Source organism: Eschrichtius robustus, chromosome 14 (assembly GCF_028021215.1).
Source record: "Eschrichtius robustus isolate mEscRob2 chromosome 14, mEscRob2.pri, whole genome shotgun sequence".
Taxonomy (NCBI): domain Eukaryota; kingdom Metazoa; phylum Chordata; class Mammalia; order Artiodactyla; family Eschrichtiidae; genus Eschrichtius; species Eschrichtius robustus.
In genome coordinates, this window is record NC_090837.1 from 28,913,958 (window position 1) to 28,938,559 (window position 24,602).

At 41.9% G+C, this 24,602-nt stretch overlaps 1 protein-coding gene across 4 annotated transcripts in view; it reads left to right on the top strand.

The window, feature by feature from the left end:
- Positions 1-2,991: 2,991 nt before the first annotated feature.
- Positions 2,992-24,602, top strand: part of PTPN2 (protein tyrosine phosphatase non-receptor type 2) — a 75,657-nt gene continuing 54,046 nt past the window's right edge. For all 4 annotated transcript variants that reach the window (XM_068562950.1, XM_068562951.1, XM_068562952.1 and 1 more), the window contains exon 1: positions 2,992-3,156. In XM_068562950.1, coding sequence (XP_068419051.1) covers positions 2,995-3,156 — 162 coding nt within the window. In that variant the 5' untranslated portion in view covers positions 2,992-2,994. The remainder of the gene's footprint in view (positions 3,157-24,602) is intronic.

Below are 24,602 nucleotides of genomic sequence, written 5' to 3' on the forward strand. Positions count from 1 at the left end.
TGACGAAACCTCAACTAAGGGAGCAGCAGGGGGGACAGAGTGGAGCAGAGAGAGAGAGAGTCCTTAGAAGGAAGAATCAACAGAACCAAGTGACCTGTTAGACACAGAAGAGAAAGGATGGGGAGACGGTGAGGATATCGTCCAGGTTTGTGGCTTGGGTAAATGGGTGATGGGAGAGAGAATGCAGAAGAAGAAGCAGGTCTCAACAATAAGGTCTTGAATCCAGATTTGAATAAGTTGAGTTTGAGAAGCTTTACTAGATTGCTTCAACATTATTTAACGTCTGTGGACCCTCATGCCACTTGACTATACAAGCCAGGCTCCTGGACACCTGTCTGCATGAAATTTCATGCAAAAGAAACAAAAATCCAACTACACAAGCTTTGAAGAATAATTTAGATCTTTCTTATCAGTTTTCTTCAAGTCTTGTTCCAGGAGTTTTCACAGGATATACCCCAGAAACATCCCCAGAAATCCTTTGCAGACATTGCTCCTTCTTCTCAAATTTCCTGTGGTCATAAAAATACCTCCTAATTGTCTCCTAAACAGTAATTCTCCCACCACCGTGCTTCTCTCTCCGTTCATTTCCTCCTCTGCTCTCTGCCCCTCCCATGTGTCTCACAACTGAAAGATACCATCAGGAGCACCAACCGCTGGAGGCCATGCTGAGCCTCTCTCGGGAGACTGGAGGGTCCAGGGCAACCTGTCTCCCCCATGGAATGAGGTAGACGGTGCCACGTGGGGAATGTAGTTCATCTCTGTTCATTTCATGGCTCGCAGTCAATGCAGATGCTGCTGGGGTGAGAAGCACTGCCTTAGAATCCTAGCTGCTCGCAGCAAACTAGGACAAACCGTTAGAGAGCCAGCGCTGCTCCCCCAACTGGGGGTTGACAAGTGAGTTCCTGAAGGATGGTGTGCATCTGGTGACAAGAACTGTTGCTTTGAGACCAAGATTTGATGAGGTGATTGATGCTAAGAATCATGTGGTATCCCAGGAGATACCATGCCTTTAATCTAAATAATCAGTTTCAAGGACAGAACTTCAGAAACCAGGACAATTAGATTGTGGGGCACTTCTGGAGGGAGACCTTATATATTCCTCAGTTACACTCTGTAAGTAGAAAGGCTGATTGGCTGCTTAATTTTCTTTATTACAGTTTCTTCTTGCTCCCAAAGCTTACTGTTTTTTTCTGATCAGTGTTTTCATTATTTTATGTGTGTAAGGACACTCTTTTGCCCCAAGTATTTTAAACCTCTCATGTAGCTCTGTTCCACAGAACTTCGATGATTTGTATGCTCTGCAATACTTTAGCCACTAGCTCATGTGGCTATTGAGCATTTGAAATGTGGCTAATTCAACTGAGGAACTGAAGTCTCAATTTCTGTTAAAGAAAAAAATTATTCTTGACACTTGTAGATGATGAGGTAAGGAAGACTTTATTCAAGGTGTGTGTGGGGCGACTACTGTGACAGGTATAGGGACGATGGCAATGGGTCTTGTAGTGGGGGAGAGATTGGGCTCAACTCTAAATTCAGAATGGGAAGTGGGAATTTATAGCCAAGCTGGGGGAAAGGGGGGTGGTCAATGGATGGAAAATTACTAAGAGGTGTTAAAAAACGAAATTCAACTGAGTGAAATTTAAAGATCTTATTGGCTTTATTAAACGATTCATGTATTGGGCAGATGGACAGGAGCTCCAAGAAGCTACACAAAACGGAAGACTTACAGGCAGTAGGGAGTTGGAACAAGGGAGTTATCCCAGGCAGAGAAGTGAACTGGTTACTGCAGGGTCGAGGGCAGGGGTCTATCAGGCAGATCACCTAACCAGTGGTGATAGTGATTCTTGATTTACTCCTTTAAAGTCCATTTCTGGGAGAGCTGAAACTACCATCAAGTTTAGGTTTGGTGACACGGGGCTTCCCAAGCGACTTCATTTTGGGCCTGTAGTCTTGTTTTTAACAGAGGAAGCACAGGGGGGTTCTGGGTAAGCCTAACAGGATTCTAGCTGAAGGCAGGCCACGGATATCAGATGTCACCCCGGGGGACGGCAGAAGATGCGGAACCTGATTAAATATCAAGTGAGCAGGGACTTCCCTGGTGGTCCAGGGGTTAAGACTCCGTGCTTCCACTGCAGGGGGTGCAAGTTCGATTCCTGGTCCAGGGAAGTTCTGCATGCCGTGAGGTGTGGCCAAAAAAAAGAAAAAAGAAAAAAAAAATTAAGAGTAACCAGATACTGAGAATGGGGGATTCTGGCTAACTGACTTACCAGGATTCTTGCTAAAATTCGACAATGCAGAGAGAAACAGGGCAGCCCAAAAGTTGAGACCTAGCTGAAAAAGAGCTCAGAGGATCCTGAGTAGAGTTTGGTCAAGGAGAGAATCTTTGTCATTTCATTTAATTTTAATTAAAATTTAAATTTCAGTGTTGGACAGCACACTACCGTTTTTCTAACCCTTCACATTTCTTACTGAAGATGATAAGGTGTCCTAAGCACATGAGTTTCCCTGTGTGAAGCGAGATGATTTCCATAATCAGCACGTTTGTTTGGTAACAGACGATTTGCTCTTTTTACAGGTAACACTAACTTTTAAGTTGTGTAACATTTACTTAACAAGCTGTAGTCTCCAACCTCCAGGAGAAGTTGCTTCTCCTTTTGCTGCAGCGGTCTATTTGGCACAAAACCCGTGGGCGCCCAGGAGCGGGCATCAGTCCTGGTTTACATTTTCCGAGAGGAGAAAGTGGGGCACAGGCCGCTAAACTGACCTAGAGGACGTTCAAAATAAAAATCAAACCTCAAGGAACTCAACCGGCTGCTCTCCCCGGAGCCCTGCCTCTGGCGCCGCCAAGCCCCGCCCCCTCCACCTGGGCACCGCCTGGACCACGCCTCCCCCGCCGCCCCGCCCCGCGCGGCGCAGCCGGCGCGCTGACGTCATGAACCAGGTACTTTCCCTGGGGCCAGGGCGGCGTGGGGGCGTGGCGGGCGTGGAGCACGCATGCGCGGCAGCGGCTGCGCGCTGCCCGGATCGTGCGGGGCCCGAGCCTCTCCGCCGGCGCAGGCTCCCTCGCGCCAGCTCGCGGCCGCCGCCATGTCGGCCGCTATCGAGCGGGAGTTTGATGAGTTGGACGCTCAGAATCGCTGGCAGCAGCTGTACCTGGTGAGTGGCGGGCTCGCGCAGCCGCCGCCGACCCCTCCGAGGACCTGGCTTGCGGACGCCGGCGCTCACCGGCACTCGCCGCCTCCGCCGCCTCCCGCTGGGGCGGAAGTGGTGGCGCGCGGGCCACCTCAGGGCGCGCGTGCGCCGCCCGGGCCTCGGCGCTCGGGCGCTCGGGGTTGGGGCGGCCGCATGCGCGCAGGCGCAGTGGGCTCCGGGGGGGCGGTGCCGGGGGGCGGGCGTGGGCGTGGACGCAACGGTACAGGGGGCGGCCAGGGGGTCATGGCGTCAGGGGATCGGGGCGTCGGGGGGCTGGGGTGGGTCGCCGAGCCGTGGTGGTGCGGCCGGACAGCGGCGGCCCGAGCGTCCCCGGCCCGCCGTCGCCCCCTCATAACTCTCTGGAAGGAGCTCGGTGAGTCAGGGTAGGCGTCGAGGGGTCGTCCGCGCCCCGGGGCCCGGCCTGAGGGGCTCGGGTCCCCGGGCGTCGTGAGGCAGCTCCCCGAACGCGGGCGCCCGGCGTGATTTCTGGTCGCCTCGTGGAGACGCGCCCTGGGACGGTCTCCTGGGTCAACCACGGAGCCTTTCGATCGAGCAGAACTTCATTTTATCTCTTTTAAAGTGACCTAGTTGTCTGCTTCCTACTGCTAATTATTGCATGTTATTTCCAGGATTGCAGTAAGTGGTTGTGAGCTAAATGCTGCTCCCGCTGTTCAGGTCGCTCTGTGTACAGTAAAACGACAAAAAAAGGGCTTTCCTGTAAATCTAGATGTTCCCGGGCTTTTCCCCTTCCCGTTTAATTAGATGACAGTTCCTCTTGTCATTATGTTCGTAATGTAACGTTTTCTTCTTGAGCACATTAGCAGGACGTGTAATAAATACCCTGATTCACGTGGGTCAGAGTGTGTTAGAATAGGGTACTAACTTCAGAGAATGCTGGTAAGGACTTAACCAATTATAGAAAGTTTTAAATGCAAATTCTCGTAGGAAGCTCTATATGAGAGCCTGCCAGCTGTGTCTTCTCCAGTTACATTTGTTTTAGGAGAGCCTGCTGTCCCCAGGTTGTGAGTGGTTTATCAAAATACAGGTTTGAGACGAGACGGTGCATGCTACAGCTTAATTCAGCTTGACATTTTGATTAAGCAGTTTGACTTCTTTTGTTATCATTAATATCAATGAATATTCAGTGAAAAGTGTAATCCATCTCACCAGAAAAATGCATTTATATCCACTGAAAATTGCATTCAGTTTCATAGAGTTCAGGAAATCCTTCCATGGGCTTCTGCCTAGGAATCCTTTAGTGGGTTGGTCAAAGCTCTTATTATTTTTCTTTTTCCTAGTGGAAGAACAAGAGCATTTGTTTGGTCAGTACAAATCATGCAATACGCACTGGTGTTTTGTTAAAGTTGGTCACAAACCAGGAAAAAATGGAAAGCAAGTCCAGAAAGAGTTTTGACTCTGAGTGTTTTCCTTTGACTCTAAACATCCACTCAGCCATTGTACAGATTGCGCTGTGCACCCTGCCCTGAGCCTTGGGGATTCAGCAGAGAGCCACTGACCAGGTTCCTGCTCCTGAGGCGCTCACCTTCTGGGACTTGGTCTCTTGAAGGCCTCATCACAATTCCATATTTTCATTTAATCACTTGTAACACCTTATCATGTGCCAATGTTAGACGGAGTCCCTGCTCTCCAGGATCCAGCCGAGTGGGGAGTGGTAACTAGGGAAGCAGATGAAAACATGAGAGTAAGAACTGCAGAAGCTCGTGTTAAGCACAGGGTGCTGTGCATCCCCCACAGGATGCATCTGGGAGTCCTGGCGCAGCTTCCTGGAGGAGGTAGGGCCTTGCCTGAGTCTTGAAGGACAAGTCGGCCAGGGGAGGAGAATGAGGGAGGGAGAGAATTAGTGTTCAGAGGAGGAAGAAATGTGTGCAGAGACACAAAGCATAGAAGGCCAAGAGAACTGCCAACGGCTGAGCCTGTTGCAGAGTGCGGTGTGACGTTGAGGTGCCAGGGGGACAAGGCCAGACAGTAAGACGGAGCCCGTTGGCCCTTGTAGATCAGTCTGAGGACTGTGAGCTAGTTGATAGGACCCACTGTGGAATTTGATGCTTGGAAGTACCATAATCATATTCTCTTTACTTTTTAGCAAGACCATTCTAGCTGTGGGTTGGGTGTGGCTAACTGTGGGCAGCTGGTACAGGGAAGGGGGTCTTTGGGAGTCAACCTGAGGAGAGATGTTGAGCTCTTGAACTCAGGCAGTGGCAGGAAGAATGAAGGGGAGATGCAGACTTGAAATGCTAAGGGGATAGATTTGTTTGGTTTTGAAACTGTTCAATTTGCTTCCTGTAAGACATCGAAATGGGAATAGTTTAATATATAAATTTGGAGTTCAGGAGAGGTCTGAGCTGTAAATGATTTTGGACATCATGAGCATGCAGATGGTATTTGAGGTCCCAGATGCAGGTGAGATCACTTAGGGAAAACAGAGAGGGTTTGGAAATGCTGAAAGCCAAGGACAGAATCTTGACAGATAACAATGTTTAAGGGCATAGGTAGAGAAAAAGGAGCTTGCAAAAAGAAAGGCTAGAGAGGAATAGCCATAGAAGTGGGGGGAAAATTGGTGGTGGGTGTGGAGGGAGCTGATGCTCAGCAGGCACGTGCTGCAGGGGCACCAACAAGGGCAAAACCGAAAGTGCCCGTTAAATTAATCGCTAGAAGATCAACAGATTCCTTGAAAAGAGCAAATTGAGTGGAATACGGAAGTCAGATGTGGGATGGAGCGGGGAATGGTGGCTGAAATGAAGCATGAGTATGTGACTTCCCTACTTTAAACCTTCAGTGGTTTCCCATTGCTCACCATGTAGACTTCAAACTCCTGCCACGGCTCACAAGACCACAGGTCCTGCCTCCCCATATGACTTTCTTCCCTCTTTGTCATTGGGTTCTTCTGCTCCTTGAAATGTGCTGTCTGTCCTTCCCTTAAGGCCTTTGTAGATTTAGTTCTCTTTGCCTGAGCACAACTTTTCTTTCCCTTTTTCTTTCCCCCTTTGCTTAACTACCTGGAGTCTCACTTCCTCAGGGTGAGGCGGTGGGTGGAGCTTCCCGGCCCTCCCTTGCAGGGTGGGATCCCCTGGTACGTACCCATAATGTCCCATGGCCTCCCCTTTCAAGGCAGGGCATTGGATGTGATACAGCAGCACAGGACTTTGGGACCACAGTTTCTGTTACGCAAACCACTATCGTTTGAGTAGGAAAAAGTGTTACAGTGGGCTTTCTTCTTTGTAGATCACAGCAGTGGGTATATTGATGATAACGTTTGAGAAGAGTTATGCTTTTTTTGGCGATACTAATTTGACTAGGAAAAGAAAGGATTTGCTCCTGAGCAAAAAAGCTAAATATAACTAAGAGCTAGACTTGCTTAGTGGTGTGAGGACTTTTGCTGTATACCTTATTATTCAGTCTTGTAGGAAAAGTGAATGTATTATTTTGAGACTGATACTCTGGCTCCTTACCCTTTTTAAAAAAATTTTCTTATTTATTTGTTTTTATTTTTGGCTGCATTGGGTCTTTGTTGCTGTGCGCGGGCTTTCTCTAGTTGCGGTGAGCGGGGGCTACTCTTTGTTGCGGTGCGCAGGCTTCTCATTGTCGTGGCGTCTCTTGTTGCGGAGCACGTGCTCTAGGCACGTGGGCTTCAGTAGTTGTGGCACACGGGCTCAGTAGTTGTGGCTCGCGGGCTCTAGAGCTCAGGCTCAGCAGTTGTGGCACATGGGCTTAGTTGCTCCGTGGCATGTGGGATCTTCTTGGGCCAGGGCTCAAACCCCTGTCCCTTGCATCGGCAGGCAAATTTTTAACCACTGTGCCAACAGGGAAGCCCTGGCCCCTTACTCTTTTTACCCCCTTTGAACAGTTGCTTTTATGACATAACTTTTGAAATGGGAGGTTTCTGGGAATGAATGACTGGGTTGGAGCTGACTCTTAGTTTATCTTTTCTTGGCCTCATTAGCCTTCCTGCAGGCTGTGCCAATGCCTTGTGCACATTCAGGCACCTAGTGGGCACTTGATATGTGTTTGCTGAACATGACTTCCTACCACAGATGGGTGACTTGATGTGTTCACATAATTGGGGAGGGGGGAAGCCTAAAGAGATTGGAGGTTGAAGAAAGAGAAGGGAAGATTATTGGAGCCAGAAACCTCAGGAAGCAGGAGCTGACGGGATCAGGAGCACACGGCAGAAGACTTGCCTTGAACGGGCATGGTTGGCAGAAGTGAGATTGCTGGAAAAGTCTAATTTGTCTGAGCGACAGACTAATAACATTAATGTAGTCTGAGGTTAATTCTGGCTTTTTGAGAAATGTTCATGATTGCTTTTTGCTTTTCCTTTGTCACTGATGATTGCTGTCTGAATCAGGCTGGGGCATTAGAAGGGCAGAGGAAAGGAATGGAGTACTGTGAGCCTTTCGGGGAAGAGAGTAAAACTGTAGGGAGATGGCAAAAGCTAAGTCATGAAATAATGTTTTTAGTAAGTGGTAGCTCAGAAGGAATTTGGTTGATTAGTCAGACTTCGTGGAACTCTTAACTGACTGGTCATTTTTCTTTATTAGAAATTCGTAGTTCAAATATTTTCAGAGTAAGAGCAGTTTTTACCATTTGTGATTCAACTAATTTTTAGAAGTTAAATATCAAATGAACTCTATTCTTCTAGTACTTACAGTGAGCAGCCAGTGTGGAGGATAAATCAAAGCTATCTTATTGTAAAACACTTCCCTTGCAGTGTCTGTTGCATGTTCTCCTTCCAGCCTTTAATTTAAGTTCTCAGTGCTTGCCATATTAAACTCCTTGAATTTCCTTGAGAATCATCTGCTTTCTCACACCTTGGAGTCTTTGCACATGTTGGACACACTCTGTGCCTACCTTATTTTCTGGGAAGTGTCTCCAAGACTAGACTTTAGTTATATGCTCCTTCTCTGATTCCTGAATCCTCAATATTCTTTTATTAGAGTATGAGTCACATTGTTTTATTTTTATTTTTTTAATAAATTTATTTGTTTATTTTTGACTACGTTGGGTCTTCGTTGCTGCGTGTGGGCTTTCTCTAGTTGTGGCGAGCGGGGGCTACTCTTTTTTGAGGTGCGTGGGCTTCTCATTGTGGTGGCTTCTCTTGTTGCGGAGCACAGTCTTTAGGCACGGGCTTCAGTAGCTGTGGCGGGCGGGCTTAGTTGCTCCGTGGCATGTGGGATCTTCCCGGACCAGGGCTCAAACCATGTTCCTTGCATTGGCAGGCAGATTCTTAACCACTGCACCATCAGGGAAGTCCAGTCACATTGCTTTATAACTGTCTACTTGTCTGTCTGGCTCCTTGAGGGCTGCCTCATTTTCCTTTGTTTCCCCACCATCTGCCTGTAGGCCTGCAGTGTGTTAGATGCTCAGTTAGTATTCTCTAAACAAGAGTACTGCTCCCTCTGTAAGATGTGAGCACCTTGGTTTATTCCAACCCCTCACACAGCTGAGGAGACACCATCCAGCACGAGGTTGTGACTTCTGTAAGGTTACCATATCCATTAGTGATACAGCGGGGGCCTAAATCCCGTCCTTGTGATTCTCACTGCAGCACTGTCCTGCTTGACCAGCATGACAGCCTATGTTGCTTTCTTCTTATGATCTACTTGAGATTAATGGTACTGAGAGAATCATTTACATTTTTGATGGTAAGGAGAGAGTAGAATGTGTTATAATAGGTCGGGTCATTTTGGGACTGGAGGCCTTTGAAACAGCGTCTGGGATCCATGGATCAGACTGGAAAGGGATTTTCAAGTCCCCTGAAACTGTGCTAACTTGTGTGAATGCCCTGCGGGATGTAGTTTCTGGGGGATTCCATAGCTTTGGTCAGATTCTTTTTTTAAAAATTTATTTTATTTATTTATTTTTGGCTGCATTGGGTCTTCATTGCTGCACACGGGCTTTCTCTAGTTGTGGCAAATGGGGGCTACTCTTCATTGCGGTGCGTGGGCTTCTCATTGCAGTGGCTTCTCTTGATGCAGAGCACGGGCTCTAGGTACGTGGGCTTCAGTAGTTGTGGCATGCTGGCTTAGTAGTTGTGGCTTGCAGGCTCTAGAGTGCAGGTTCAGTAGTTGGGGCGCACAGGCTTAAGTTGCTCCGCAGCATGTGGGATCTTCCTGGACCAGGGCTCGAACCCCTGTCCCCTGCATTGGCAGGCGGATTCTTAACCACTGCACCACCAGGGAAGTCCAACTTTGGTCAGATTCTTAAGTGGAGCTCTGTGATTCCTCAGAAGGTAAGAACCACTGCTTTAAGGAAAAGCAGCTGGGGGAATGATTCTCCAGTGAAGAATATAGAACTAGAAATAATACTGTTTTGCCTTTGACGGGTTCTGTAGGTTACCGATACCTATAATCATGGAAATCCAGATAGCTACGTTGTCCCCTACTCTTTCTAGCTTGCCTCTTGTTCAGTTTTTTGATTTTAACCAGAATCTCCAATAGCCCTTTTTGGCTTCTCCCAGATCATTCGTATCCACAAGAATTCCGTGTTCCCAGTTGGAGAATTATCACAGCTCTTGCAGGCTCCTGCGGTTCGGACACCCTGTCTGATTGTTTTGTTTTCTTACTCTGTTCACTCTTCCAAAGAGTAAACCAGAGATATGGACAGATAAGATCTAGGAGAGCAGAATTAAAATTAACATAAGTGTGCTCTTCACTTTCTCAGATAAGCATTCATATGATTTGTTTCCCCTGGAAATTCTTATCTAGATTCTCCATGCTCTGTTCCCTGTCGGTGGTGCCATTAAAATGATTTCTTATTGGTAAACTGTTCAGGGCAGAGAATATTTAAACCAACTAGTAATTTAGAACTTTGGATAATACCCTTCGTTACTTTGGATAATAGTGACTAACCATATACTAAGTCAATTTAGCATATAAACTTAAAACATAGCAGCTGATAACTAAGGAACAGATACGGTTCAGCAGGCTAAGTGTTAAAGCATGTAAGTTCTGACTCTGCTGTTCTGAGCAGAATAGTAAACTTTTCTGTTACATTCTTAGTTGGAATGCTGTTGTACCTTGCTGGGCTGTTGTCTGAAGTGAGTGTAGTGCTATTTTAAATGTATTTAATGTAGTGCTAATTTAATGTTCTATTTATGGTACAGTAGTAATGTTTCAGGAAGCTGTTTTGACTTAACAGTGAAATCCTTGCTTTTAAAGATCGTGGACACCTTTAGACACCTTTAAGATGAAACCTGTGAACAAGAGACATGACCACATACATACAATTCCCGTACATTTGGCATGTGATTTCAAGGGTATCATAGACCCCTAAGGACTGTTGAGGTTGATGACCTCCAGGAAACTTGTATCTGTGGATTTCTGGTATGTTTTTCAGTTTGGGAGGTTTGTTTTTTTTTATGTGCTCCTATTGCTTTCGCAACCCAGGACTCTGATTTAATATGTTCTTTGTTCTGTCACCTAGTTCATTTGGATCATGTCATTGATCATTGATAGCTTTGTGTTAAACTGCCTTCATTCCTCTAAAGAAAATCTCATACTGAATTATTTTGTTTCTTCTTTCACTGTATTCAAACAACCTTATAGTCTGAAAGCTATCATTTCCTCTGACAGGTTACTTAGTAGTGCTTCCAGGAATTCTTGAGGCGGCCTCAGGTAAGGTTCCCAGGGGTGGCCCACTCCTCCTAGTCAAGGCTGGGACCTTAGACCATCCAGGTGGTCCTCCACGACAGCGGGAACTGATTTTTGCCTCAACCAGTGAAAACATAGGTTCACATTTCAAATCTTAAGTTTTTATTTTTTAAAATCTCTATTACTGTAACATTGTCAGGGTGAGATAGTTGTAACACTTTATTATGATATAATATTAAGTAATACTTTAGTGATTGGTACATAGCTTTGTTCTATATAGTATACAGAAAACGTTATATCCTTGTTGTACTTTAGAATATTCTACCTTGAGCTGTTGTGATGGAACAGCAAATAAGAATTTAGGAAATTGGAAAAGATATTAATTTTATAAGAAAAAAGTAGGACTTTAAGGTAATCCCAAGTTGATACTTTCTACTTATGGGAGAAATACTGACATTTCTTTCTTTATACTTAAGGTCCCTAAGTGAATCCTGAATTATATGATGGTTAAGTGTTTACTTTGTTTTATTAGTCAAATCTTTGTGCTTATACTCTGTATAAAGATCCTGTGGATGGACACAGTGAAGTGGGAAGCTAAATATGTTGCATGTGTCAGGGTGTTCAGTTGGTTATGGTTCTTTGTATTATGCCCGTTGCTGGTTGGGGAGATAAGAGTCCTGGTGGAGTAAGTTCTGCTATGTATCACACTTCTTTTTGAGAGGCCTTCCTCTTTGAGGAAAAGACTTTAATAAGAATAAAATAGCTTATCTTGACTGAACTCCTACTTTGTATCAGGCAAATGCTATGTAACTCATTTGTAGGTGGCTACAAATGAGAAAACAGAGATTCAACTTTTCCAAATTTATAGTGCAGTTAAGTAGTAGATCCAGATAGGAATCCAGGACTGAATTTTAGAGCTTGTGGTTTTCTTTGTTTTTTTTTAAATTAATTAATTAATTAATTTAGTTTTGGCTGCATTGGGTCTTCCTTGCTGTGCGCAGGCTTTTTCTAGTTGCAGCAAGCGGGGGCTACTCTTCATTGCAGTGCGTGGGCTTCTCATTGTGGTGGCTTCTCTTGTTGCAGAGCACAGGCTCTAGGTGTGTGGGCTTCAGTAGTTGTGGCACGTGGGCTCAGTAGTTGTGGCTCACGGGCTCTAGAGCACAGGCTCAATAGTTGTGGTGCACGGGCTTAGTTGCTCCACAGCATGTAGGATCTTCCCGGACCAGGTCTCGAACCCGTGTCCCCAGCATTGGCAGGTGGATTCTTAACCACTGCGCCACCAGGGAAGTCCCAGAGCTTGTGGTTTGATACATAAATAAGTAAATAATTTGGTTAGGATTACATGAACATGGCAAAAATGAGAACAGTACAGAAGGGTGTGTAGTGGAAAAGTAAGTCACTGCCCCCATGCTCCCTCATTCCTTCCCTGTAGGTGATCACTCTCCTCTCTCCCTTCTCACTCCCTCTCTTTCTATCCAACCCCTGTGAAACAAACAGCATACTGTTTTGCACCTTGCTTTTTTCACTTATATTTTGAAAATCCTTCCTTTTAGATCTCTTGAGTTCATTTTAACAGTTGAACGGTATTCATTATTTAAGCACTCATCTATAATGGACATGTGGGTTATTTCTAGTCTTTAGCTATGAAAAGCAGTGCTGCAGTGAATAACCTTCCAAAGAAGTTGTACATGTCCATCAATAAATAGTATAAGAAAGTGCCTGTTTCCCTACACCTTTACCTACCTAGTTTTTTAATCTTTGTCTGATAGGTGGAAAATGGTCTTACTGTTGTTATATTTTACAATTCTCTTATTGTGAATGAAGTTTAACAGTTTTTATTTTTCAAAGTCATTTGTATTTCCTTTCTCTTTCTGATATGTAAGAGCTCTTTACATATTAAGGAAGTTAAGCCTTCGTCATATGTTATAAATATTTTTTCAATTTATGGATTATCTTTTGACCTCGTTTATGATAGTTTTTCATGTAGAAATTTTAAGTATTTATGAAATCAGATTTATCAGCCTCTTCTAAGTTTTTGTGCCATGGCTCAGAGAGAGCTTCTCTATGATTACAAAAAATTTTCTCCAGTGTTTTTCAACAGTTTTATGGTTTTATTTCTGTTTAAATCGTTGCTCAACCAGGGCTTGATTTTGGTATAAGGAATGAGGTAGACATCCAATTAAATTGTTTTTGTGGTAAAATATGAGTAACAATTTGCCATTTCAACTATTTTAAAGTATACAATGTAATGACTTTTTTTTAAATTTAATGTTATTTATTTTATACAGCAGGTTATTAGTTATTTATTACATACATATTAATGTATATGTGTCAATCCCAATCTCCCAGTTCATCCCACAGCCACCACCACCACCACCACCATCCCTACCCCGCTTTCCCCCCATGGTGTCCATAGGTTTGTTCTCTACATCTGTGTCTCTGTTTCTCCCTTTCAAACCGGTTCATCTGTACCATTTTTCTAGATTCCACATATTTGCGTTAATATACGATATTTGTTTTTCTCTTTCTGACCTACTTCACTCTATATGACAGTCTCTGGGTCCATCCACGTCTCTACAAATGACCCAATTTCGTTCCTTTTTATGGCTAATATTCCACTGTATATATGTACCACATCTTCTTTATCCATTCATCTGTTGATGGGCATTTAGGTTGCTTCCATGACCTGGCTGTTGTAAATAGTGCTGCAGTGAACACTGGGGTGCATGTGTCTTTTTGAATTATGGTTTTCTCTGGGTATATGCCCAGTAGTGGGATTGCTGGGTCATATGGTAATTCTGTTTTTAGTTTTTTAAGGAACTTCCATACTGTTTTCCACAGTAGCTGTATCAATTTACACTCCCACCAACAGTGCAAGAGGATTCCCTTTTCTCCACACCCTCTCCAGCATTTGTTGTGTGTAGATTTTCTGATGATGCCCATTCTAACTGGTGTGAGGTGATACCTCATTGTAGTTTTGATTTGCATTTCTCTAATAATTAGAGATATTGAGCAGCTTTTCATATGCCTCTTGGCCATCTATATGTCTTCTTTGGAGAGATGTCTGTTTAGGTCTTCTGTCCATTTTTTGATTGGGTTGTCTGTTTTTTTCATATTGAGCTGCATGAGCTGTTTATATATTTTGGAGATTAATCCTTTGTCCATAGATTCGTTTGCAAATATTTTCTCCCATTCTGAGGGTTGTCTTTTTGTCTTGTTGATAGTTTCCTTTGCTGTGCAAAAGCTTTTAAATTTCTTTAGGTTTCATTTGTTTATTTTTGTTTTTATTTTCATTACTCTAGGAGGTGGGTCAAAAAACATCTTGCTGTGATTTATGTCAAAGAGTGTTCTTCCTATGTTTTTCTCTAAGAGTTTTATAGTGTCCAGTCTTACATTTAGGTCTTTAATCTATTTTGCGTTTGTTTTTCTGTATAGAGTTAGGTAGTGTTCTAATTTCGTTCTTTTACATGTAGCTGTCCAGTTTTCCCAGCACCACTTTTTGAAGAGGCTGTCTTTTCTCCATTGTATATTCTTGCCTCCTTTATCAAAAATAAGGTGACCATATGTGCATGGGTTTATCTCTGGGCTTTCTATCCTGTTCCATTGTTCTGTGTTTCTGTTTTTGTCCCAGTACCATATTGTCTTGATTACTGTAGCTTTGTAGTATTGTCTGATGTCAGGGAGTCTGATTCCTCCAGCTCCTTTTTTTCCCCTGAAGACTGCTTTGGCTATTCGGGGTCTTTTGTGTCCCCATACAAATTTTAAGACTTTTTGTTCTCATTTTGTAGAAAATGCCATTGGTAATATGATAAGGATTGTGATGAATCTGTAGACTGCTCTGGATAGTATAGTAATTTTCACAATATTGATCCTTCCAATCCAAGAACATGGTATATCTCTCCATCTGTTTTTGTCACCTTTGATTTCTTTCATAAGTGTCTTATAGCTTTCTGAGTACAGGTCTTTTACCTCCTTAGGTAGGTTTATTCCTAGGTATTTTATTCTTTTTGTTGCAATGGTGAATGGGATTGTTTCCTTAATTTCTCTTTCTGGTCTTTCGTTTTTAGTGTATAGGAATGCAAGAGATTTCTGTGCATTAATTTTGTATCTTGCAACTTTACCAAATTCATTGATTAGCTCTGGTAGTTTTCTGGTGGCATCTTTAGGGTTATCTGTGTATAGTATGTCATCTGCAGTGACTGTTTTACTTTTTTTTCCAATTTGTATCCCTTTTATTTCTTTTTCTTCTCTGATTGCCGTGGCTAGGACTTCCAAAACTATGTTGAGTAATAGTGGCGAGAGTGGACATCCTTGTCTTGTTCCTGATCTTAGAGGAAATGCTTTCAGTTTTTCACCATTGAGAATGATGTTTGCTGTGGGTTTGTTGTATATGGCCTTTATTATGTTGAGGTAGGTTCCCTCTATGCCCATTTTCTGGAGAGTTTTTTATCACAAATGGGTGTTGAATTTTGTCAAAAGCTTTTTCTGCATCTATTGAGATGATCATATGGTTTTTCTTCACTTTGTTAATATGGTGTATCACATTGATTGATTTGCATATTGAAGAATCCTTGCATCCCTGGGATGAATCCCACTTGATCATGGTGTATGATCCTTTTAATGTGTTGTTGGATTCTGATGGCTAGTATTTTGTTGAGGATTTTTGCATATATGTTCATCAGTGATATTGGTCTGTAATTTTCTTTTTTTGGTAGTATCTTTGTCTGGTTTTGGTATCAGGGTAATGGTGGCCTCATAGAATGAGTTTGGGAGTGTTCCTTCCTCTGCAATTTTTTGGAAGAGCTTGAGAAGAACGGGTGTTAGCTCTACTCTAAATGCTTGATAGAATTCACCTGTGAAGCCATCTGGTCCTGGACTTTTGTTTGTTGGAAGATTTTTAATCACAGCTTCAATTTCATTACTTGTGATTGGTCTGTTCATATTTTCTGTTTTGTCCTGGTTCAGTCTTGGAAGGTTATACCTTTCTGAGAATTTGTCCATTTCTTCCAGGTTGTCCATTTTATTGGCATAGAGTTGCTTCTAGCAGTCTCTTATGCTTTGTATTTCTGCGGTGTCCATTGTAACGTCTCCTTTTTCATTTCTAATTTTATTGATTTGAGTCTTCTCCCTCTTTTTCTTGATGAATCTGGCTAAAGGTTTATCAATTTTGTTTATCTTCTCAAAGACCCAGCTTTTAGTTTTATTGATCTTTGCTGTTGTTTTCTTTGTTTCTATTTCATTTATTTCTGCTCTGAACTTTATGATTTCTTTCCTTCTACTAACTTTGGGTTTTGTTTGTTCTTCTTTCTCTAGTTTCTTTAGATGTAAGTTTATATTGTTTATTTGAGATTTTTTTTGTTTCTTGAGGTAGGCTTGTATTGCTGTAAACTTCCCTCTTAGAACTGCTTTTGCTGAATCCCATAGGTTTTGGATCGTCGTGTTTTCGTTGTCATTTGTCTCTAGGTATTCTTTGGTTTTTTCTTTGACTTCTTCAGTGATCTCTTGGTTACTTAGTAATGTATTGTTTAGCTTCCATGTGTTTGTGTTTTTTATGATTTTTTCCCTGTAATTCATTTCTAATCTCATAGCGTTGTGGTTGGAAAAGATGCTCGATATGATTTCAATTTTCTTAAATTTACCGAGGCTTGATTTGTGACCCAAGTTGTGATCTATCCTGGAGAATAGATCCAGGAGAATGGATTCTGTGTGCACTTGAGAAGAAAGTGTAATCTGCTGTTTTTGGATGGAACGTCCTATAAATATCAATTAAATCTATTTGGTCTGTGGTGTCATTTAAAGCTTCTGTTTCCTTATTAATTTTCTGTCTCGATGATCTGTCTATTGATGTAAGTGAGGTGTTAAAGTCCCCCTCTATTATTATGTTACTGTCAATTTCTTTTATAGCTGTTAGCATTTGCTTTATGTATTGAGGTGCTTCTGTGTTGGGTGCATATATATTTATAATTGTTATGTCTTCTTCTTGGATTGATCCCTTGATAATTATGTAGTGTCCTTTCTTGTCTCTTGTAACATTCTTTAAAGTCTGTTTTATCTGATGTGAGTATTGGTACTCCAGCTTTCTTTTGATTTTCATTTGCATGGAATATCTTTTTCCATCCCCTCACTTTCAATCTGTATGTGTCCCTAGGTCTGAAGTGGGTCTCTTGTAGACAGCATATATATGGGTCTTGTTTTTGTTTCCATTCAGCGAGCCTGTGTCTTTTGGTTGGAGCATTTAATCCATTCACATTCAAGGTTATTATCGATATGTATGTTTCTATTACCATTTTCTTAATTGTTTTGGGTTTGTTTTTGTAGGTCTTTTTCTTGTTTTGTGTCTCCCACTTAGAGAAGTTCCTTTAGCATTTGTTGTAGAGCTGCTTTGGTGGTGCTGAACTCTCTTAGCTTTTGCTTGTCTGCAAAGCTTTTGATTTCTCAATCGAATCTGAATGAGGTCCTTGCCAGGTAGAGTAATCTTGGTTGTAGGTTCTTCCCTTTCATCACTTTCAGTATATCGTGCCACTCCCTTCTGGCATGTAGAGTTTCTGCTGAGAAGTCAGCTGTTAACCTTATGGGAGTTCCCTTGTATGTTATTTGTCATTTTTCCCTTGTTGCTTTTAAAAGTTTTTCTTTGTCTTTAATTTTTGTCAATTTGATTACTGTGTGTCTCGGTGTGTTTCTCACTGGGTTTATCCTGCCTGGGACTCTCTGCACTTCCTGGACTTGGGTGGCTATTTCCTTTCCCATGTTAGGGAAGTTTTTAACTATAATCTCTTCAAATATTTCCTTGGGTTCTTTCTGTCTCTCTTCTTCTGGGACCCCCTATAATGCAAGTGTTGGTGTGTTTAATGTTGTCCCAGGCTGTCTTCATTTCTTTTCATTCTTTTTTCTTTATTCTGTTCCACGGCAGTGAATTCCACCATTCTGTCTTCCAGGTCACTTATCTGTTCTTCTGCCTCAATTATTCTGCTATTGATTCCTTTTAGTGTATCTTTCATTTCAGTTATTGTATTGTTCATCTCTGTTTGTTTGTTATTTAAGTCTTCTAGGTGTTTGTTCTTTAATTCTTCTAGGTCTTTGTTAAACATTTCTTGCGTTTTCTTGATCTTTGCCTGTATTGTTTTTCTGAGGTCCTGTATTATCTTCACTATCATTATTCTGAATTCTTTTTTGGAAGGTTGCCCATCTCCACTTCATTTAGTTGTTTTTCTTGGGTTTTATCTTGTTTCTTCATCTGGTACATAGTTTTCTGCGTTTTCATTTTGTCTTTCTTTCTGTGAATGTGGTTTTCATTCCACAGGCTGCAGAATTGAAGTTCTTCCTGCTTCTGCTGTCTGCCCTCTCTGCAATGTCATTTATTCCTTTTACAGTGTTGTGCAACCATCACCACCATTTCCCAAACCCCTTCAGCACCCCAAACAGAAACTCTGTACCCATTAAGCAATAACTCCCTATTCCCTCCTCCCCCAGCCCTTGGTAACCTCTGCTTTACTTTCTAGCTCTATGAATTTGCCTCTTCTAGGTACCTCACACAAGTGGAATCCTACAATATTTGTGTCTGGATAATTTCACCTAACATAATTTTTTTTTTTTTAAGTTTTTAAATTTTTATTTATTTATTTATTTATTTATTTATGGCTGTGTTGGATCTTTGTTTCTGTGCGAGGGCTTTCTCTAGTTGTGGCGAGTGGGGGCCGCTCTTCATCGCGGTGCGCGGGCCTCTCATTATCGCGGCCTCTCTTGTTGCGGGGCACAGGCTCCAGACGCGCAGGCTCAGTGATTGTGGCTCACAGGCCTAGTTGCTCCGCGGCATGTGGGATCTTCCCAGACCAGGGCTCGAACCCATGTCCCCTGCATTGGCAGGCAGATTCTCAACCACTGCGCCACCAGGGAAGCCCTAACGTAATGTTTTTAACGTTGAACCATGTTGTCGTCTGTAACAACCTTATTCCTTTTTTATGGCTGACTAATATTTTTTTTGTATGGGTATACCACGTTTTGTTTCTCTGTCTGGTAATGAACATTTGCATTGTTTCCACCTTTTGGCTATTGTGAAAAATGCTGCTGTGAACATTGCTGTGCAAGTGTTCATTGGAGTCCCTGGTTTTAATTCTTTTGGTTTGGACCTAGAAGTGGAATTGCTGGATAATATGGTAGTTCTTTGTTTAGCATTGGAGGAACTGCTAAACTGTTTTCCACAGTGGCTGCAACATTTTACATTACCACCAGCAATGTTTGAGGTTTCTGCTTTCCTCACATCCTAACACTTGTTATTTACCATTTAAAAAATTATGGTCATGCCTAGTAGGTATGTCACTGTGGTTTAGATTTGTATTTCCCTAATGACTAAGAATGTTGAGCATCTTTTTCATGTGCTGTTGACCATTTTTGAATCTTTGGAGAAATGACTCTTCAAGTCTTTTGCCTTTTTTTGTTTTGCGTTTAATTAAGACTTTACTTTTCTAGAGTGGTTTCAGGTTCACAGCAGAATTGAGAGGCGGATTTCTTATATATCCCCTGACCCCACACCATTATCAACATCCCCCCCTCCCCCACACCCAGAGTGACACATTTGTTTCAACCCATGAACCTACACTGACAGATAATAATCACCAAAATCCATAGTTTACATTAAGGTTCACTCTTGGTGTTGTATATTCAGTGGGTTTGGACTGATGTATTATATGACATGTATCCATCACTGTGGCATCATACAGAGTATTTTTACAAATCCTCTGTGCTCCACCTTGTCATCCCTCCAATCCTTGACAACCACTGATCTTTTACTGTCTCCATAGTTTTGTCTTTTCCAGAATGTTATATAGTTGGAGTCATACAGTATGTAGCCTTTTCAGATTGGCTTCTTTTACTTAGTAATATGCATTTAAAGTTCTTCCATGTCTTTTCATGGCTTGATAGCTCATTTTTTTTTTCACACTGATTAATATTCCATTGTCTGGATGTGTCACAATTTATTTATCCATTCAACCCTTGAAGGACACATTTGTTGCTTCCAAGTTTTGGCAATTATGAATAAAGCTGATATAAACATCCATGTGCAGGTTTTTATGTGGACATAAGTTTTCAGCTCCTTTGGGTAAACACCAAGGAGCATGATTGCTGGATTGTATGTGCAGTTTTGTAAGAAAGCACCAAACTGTCTTACAGAATGGCTGAACCATTTTGTATTCCCACCAGCAGAGAATGAGAGTTACTGTTGCTCTACATCCTTGTTATCATTTGGTGTTGTCAGTGTTTTAGATTTTGGCCATTCTAATAAGTGTCTTTGCCTATCTTTTTTTAAAAAATATTTATTTCTTTGGCTGTGCCGGGTCTTAGTTGCAGCATGCGGGGTCTTAGTTGTGGTGTGCGGATTCTGACCAGGGATTGAATCCGGGCCCCCTGCATTGGTAGCGTGGAATCTTAACCACTGGACCACCAGGGAAGTCCCAAGTGTCTTTGCCTATTTTTTAATTGTCTTTTTGTTGTTGAATTGTAGCAGTTCTTTAGATATTCTGGTTATTAATGTCTTGTCAGATACATGATATATAAATGTTTTCTCCCAATCTGGGAGTTTTCTTTTCACTCTTTATATAGTGTCATTTTATGCACTTAAGTCTTTAATTTGGATGAAGTCCAATTTATCTGTTTTTCTTTTGTTGCCTGTGCTTTTGGTGTCATAATTTAAGAAACCATTGCCAAATTCAAGATCATGAAGATTTTCAATTCCTATGTTTTCTTCTAAGAGTTTCTTATAGTTTTAGCTCTTATATTTAGGTCTTTGATCCATTTTTAGTTAATTTTTGTGTAAGGTATATGGTAATAGTGCAACTTCATTATTTTGCATGTGGATGTCTCATTTTCCCAACACGATTTGTTGAAAAGACTGTCCTTTCCACATTGGATGGTCTTGGCCCCCTTGTTGAAAATCAGTTGACCATAGATCTGAGGGTTTCTTTCTTTCTTTCTTTTTTTAAAATTAATTAATTAATTAATTTATTTTTGGCTGTGTTGGGTCTTCGTTTCTGTGCGAGGGCTTTCTCTAGTTGCGGCAAGCGGGGGCCACTCTTCATCGCGGTGTGCGGGCCTCTCACTGTCGCGGCCTCTCTTGTTGCAGAGTACAGGCTCCAGACGCGCAGGCTCAGTAGTTGTGGCTCACGGGCCCAGTTGCTCCACGGCATGTGGGATCTTCCCAGACCAGGGCTCGAACCCGTGTCCCCTGCATCAGCAGGCAGATTCTCAACCACTGCGCCACCAGGGAAGCCCCTTTCTTTCTTTTTCTAAAAAATATTTATTTATTTATTTGGTTGCACCCGGTGTTAGTTGTGGCAGGCGGGTTCCTTAGTTGTGACTCGCAGCCTTTTTAATTGGGGCTGGGTGGTTCCTTTGTTGTGGCATGCGAACTCTTGGTTGCGGCATGCATGTGGGATCTAGTTTCCTGACCAGGGATCGGACCCGGGCCCCCGGTATTGGGAGAATGGAGTCTCAACCACTGCGCCACCAGGGAAGTCCCTCTGAGGGTTTATTTCTGAACTCTGTTGTATGCCATCGATCTGTGTCTATCTTTATGCCGTACCACATGTGTTTGATTACTCTAGCTCTGTAAGTTTTGTAATCGGGAAGTGTGATTCCTCCAACTTTGTTATTCTTTTTCAACATTGTTTGGCTTTTCAGGGTCCCTTGAGTTTTCATATGAATTTTGGGATGAGTTTTTCCATTACTGTAAAATTGTCATTGGAATTTTGATAGGGATTACTTTGAGTCAGTATAACACTTTGGGTAGCTCTGTCATCTTAATATTAAGTCTTCCAATCCATGAACATGAGGTATCATTCTGTTTATTTAGGTTGTCTTTAATTTCTTTCGGCCATGTTTTATAGTTTTTAGGGTACAAGTCTTTCACCTTTTTGGTTAAGTTTATTCTTAAGTATTCTTGATTCTGTTGTAAATGGGATTGCTTTCTTAATTTCATTTTTTTTGAATTGTTCGTTGCTAGCGTATAGAAACACACCTGATTTTTATGTGTTGATTTTGTGTTTTGCAACTTTGCTGAATTTGTTTATTAGCTCTAACAGTCGTTCTGTGGATTCTTTAGGGTTTTCTACACATGAGATCACATCATTTATAAATAGAGATAGTTTAACAACTTTCTTTCCAACTTGGATGCCTACTGTTTTTTTTTTTTTGCCTAATTGCTCAGGTAGAACTTCCAGTACTATGTTGAATAGAAGTGGTGAAAGTGGGAATCCTTGTCTTGTTCCTGATCAATTAATTTTTTTTTCCTAAATAACTGCTTGCTTTTATCATACTGTTTGTAGAATAATCCATCTTTCCTTCCCCCTGCCCCTCCATTTGCAACACCATCTTCATAATTTGCAGAATCCCTGTATGTGTGTTGGGTGAGTGAAGCATGAACAAATGCCTGCATAATCTGATCTCTCTCCACCTGTTCATCCTCATGACTTGCATTTCCGTCTTTCGTGTACTACAAGTCTTGTGTTGCTTATACTTCTTGCAAGACATCAGTTAATCATTCTTTCATTCATTTGTTACATACATTCACATCTTTCTGACTTTGCACAGCTCTTTTTCTGCTTGGACCCATCTTTCCCTGCTTGTTGACCTGACATCTGCCTGCTCATCCTTCAGGTCTGTTCATGCACTGTTATGCCCTCAGGCAAAAATAAATTCTCTTCCTGTGTTTACTTTAAATGTGAGCGCGCTTTTCTTATGCCACTTATTAGACTGCCTCCTTGATAGTTCCAAGGAAAAGTCTGAGGTCTGATTTTAGAGAGAAAATTGTCAGAGACAATTGTGCAAATAGTAGTAAAAATTGGCAGCAAGAACAGTAACAGAAAATGAGAAAAGGATATAATTTTCTAGGTCTTTAATTCCATGCAGTAGAAGCTTTTTTGTTGTTCTTATTGATCACTGAAATGCCCAAAACACAGTAATAAGAAAAAATCCACATTATTATTTGACACTAGAGAAGGGTCCCACCCACAAAGGGTCCCTTTGAGACTCAGAGGATTCTGATAGTAAACAGTGTGAGCGTCAAAACCTTGGGTAAGGGTTGATCCTTTCTGTAAAGATGAACAAACAAATGCTAGACATACGAAGAACTCAGCACTTGAAGAAAATGAGACTGTATCATTTAGAGTATGCCAAATAGTATAAAAAAAGAGGGAAAAGTGGAATTCAGATTCCCAATATGACAAGTGCAGATTGTAAAAATAAAATAAGCTGAGAACAGGAAAGAGTTCTTGAAGTTATAGAATGTGACTGTTAAAATATTCAGGACTCACTAGCAGAATAGATAGTGCACAATACCAAGTTAGCTTGGAAAAAAACCTCGCAGAATTTAGGAAGAAGGTATTTTAAATGAATAGTAAGAGAGCATTTAAAACACAGGAAGTTCTCAACTCTGTGATCGGAGTTCCTGGAAGAGAGAGCAGAGGAGACAGATGAAGCAATAACTGAAGTAATAGTGGAAGAACATCTCTGAGCTGAGGAACACCTTGAGTCTCAAGGTCAGAGTCTCCACCAGGAATATATTAGAAAGGCATAAAAACCAGGATGCGTTCTGATGAGTTTTCTAAGTATTCAGGGTAAAGAAAAAACAAGAGAAGTTATCTTTAGGGAAGAACAAGTCAGATTTGCATCAGTTCCTTTCCAGATCCTTAGGAAAAGGAGGTGTTGGGCAATCTTAATATAGTCAGCTCACACATGTATGTAAATTTCAAATACAGCTGAGGAGCTGAATGAATTGTTCTCCCACATAGCAGCTCAGTTCCATTTATTGGTTTGTTATGCCTTTGTTTATGTCATATATTACCATTCCAGGAGACTGTATGAGTTTATGCGACCACTGGCATGAGTGCCTTTCTTTTAAATGGCTGCACAGTATTCATTTGGATGCACCATGATTTGTACAACCAATCTTTTCCCTGACATTGAACATTTAGGTTATTTCTAGACTTTCAACGTCATAAATAACTCCATGAAAGACACCGGTGCATGAGTTAGCTACATTTTGGATCATTGCCACTAAGAAAGAAATAACTAATGAGTCAATTATTCCTAGCTTTTTTGAGCAAAAATCATATAAAAATCAATAGGATTAAAATTTTTATTTTGGTTAAATTATTCTTTAAAACAAAGCTCTTCCCCATTTAAATTTAGCTTTAATTAAAGGTGGGAGTGGGCACTAGATTAGAACAGTGGTTCTTAACTGGGTGTTGGTGGGGTGTATTGGTGGTAGATTTTGCTGTCCGGGGACATGTCAGAAGAGAATTTTGGTGGTCACATCTGGGGGAGGGGGTGCTACTGCCAATCTAACAAGTAGAGACCGGGCACTGCTGTTAAACATCCTGCCAGGCACAAGAGGGCCCACAACAGGATTAGTTATCTAGCCCAAATGTCAGCACTGCTGAGGTTGACAGGTTTTACTGCTAACAGAGACATCCTTTGTGTATTTAGGGCCAGTATTTATGGGTTCTCTCTGCTATAGGAGGGGAACATTTCAGCATCAGAACATCAGTAGAGGCTTATTTTGCCGAATATGATAGACCTAGGGAATAGTTCAGCACTTGCCTTTCCCATCCCCATTTTGAGAAACACCTTGTATTTTATTGCTCACATAAAGTGCTTATAAAATTGTTTATTTTTGTGTCTTGGGTGGTCCTGAAAATGCCTCATCAGTGTCAGATCTAGTTATTGTTGAGATTTGCCTCTACTGTGTGTATTAGAGACCTGCATTTAGCTGCTTGGAAAGAAAATCAGGCAACAACAAACAGGGAC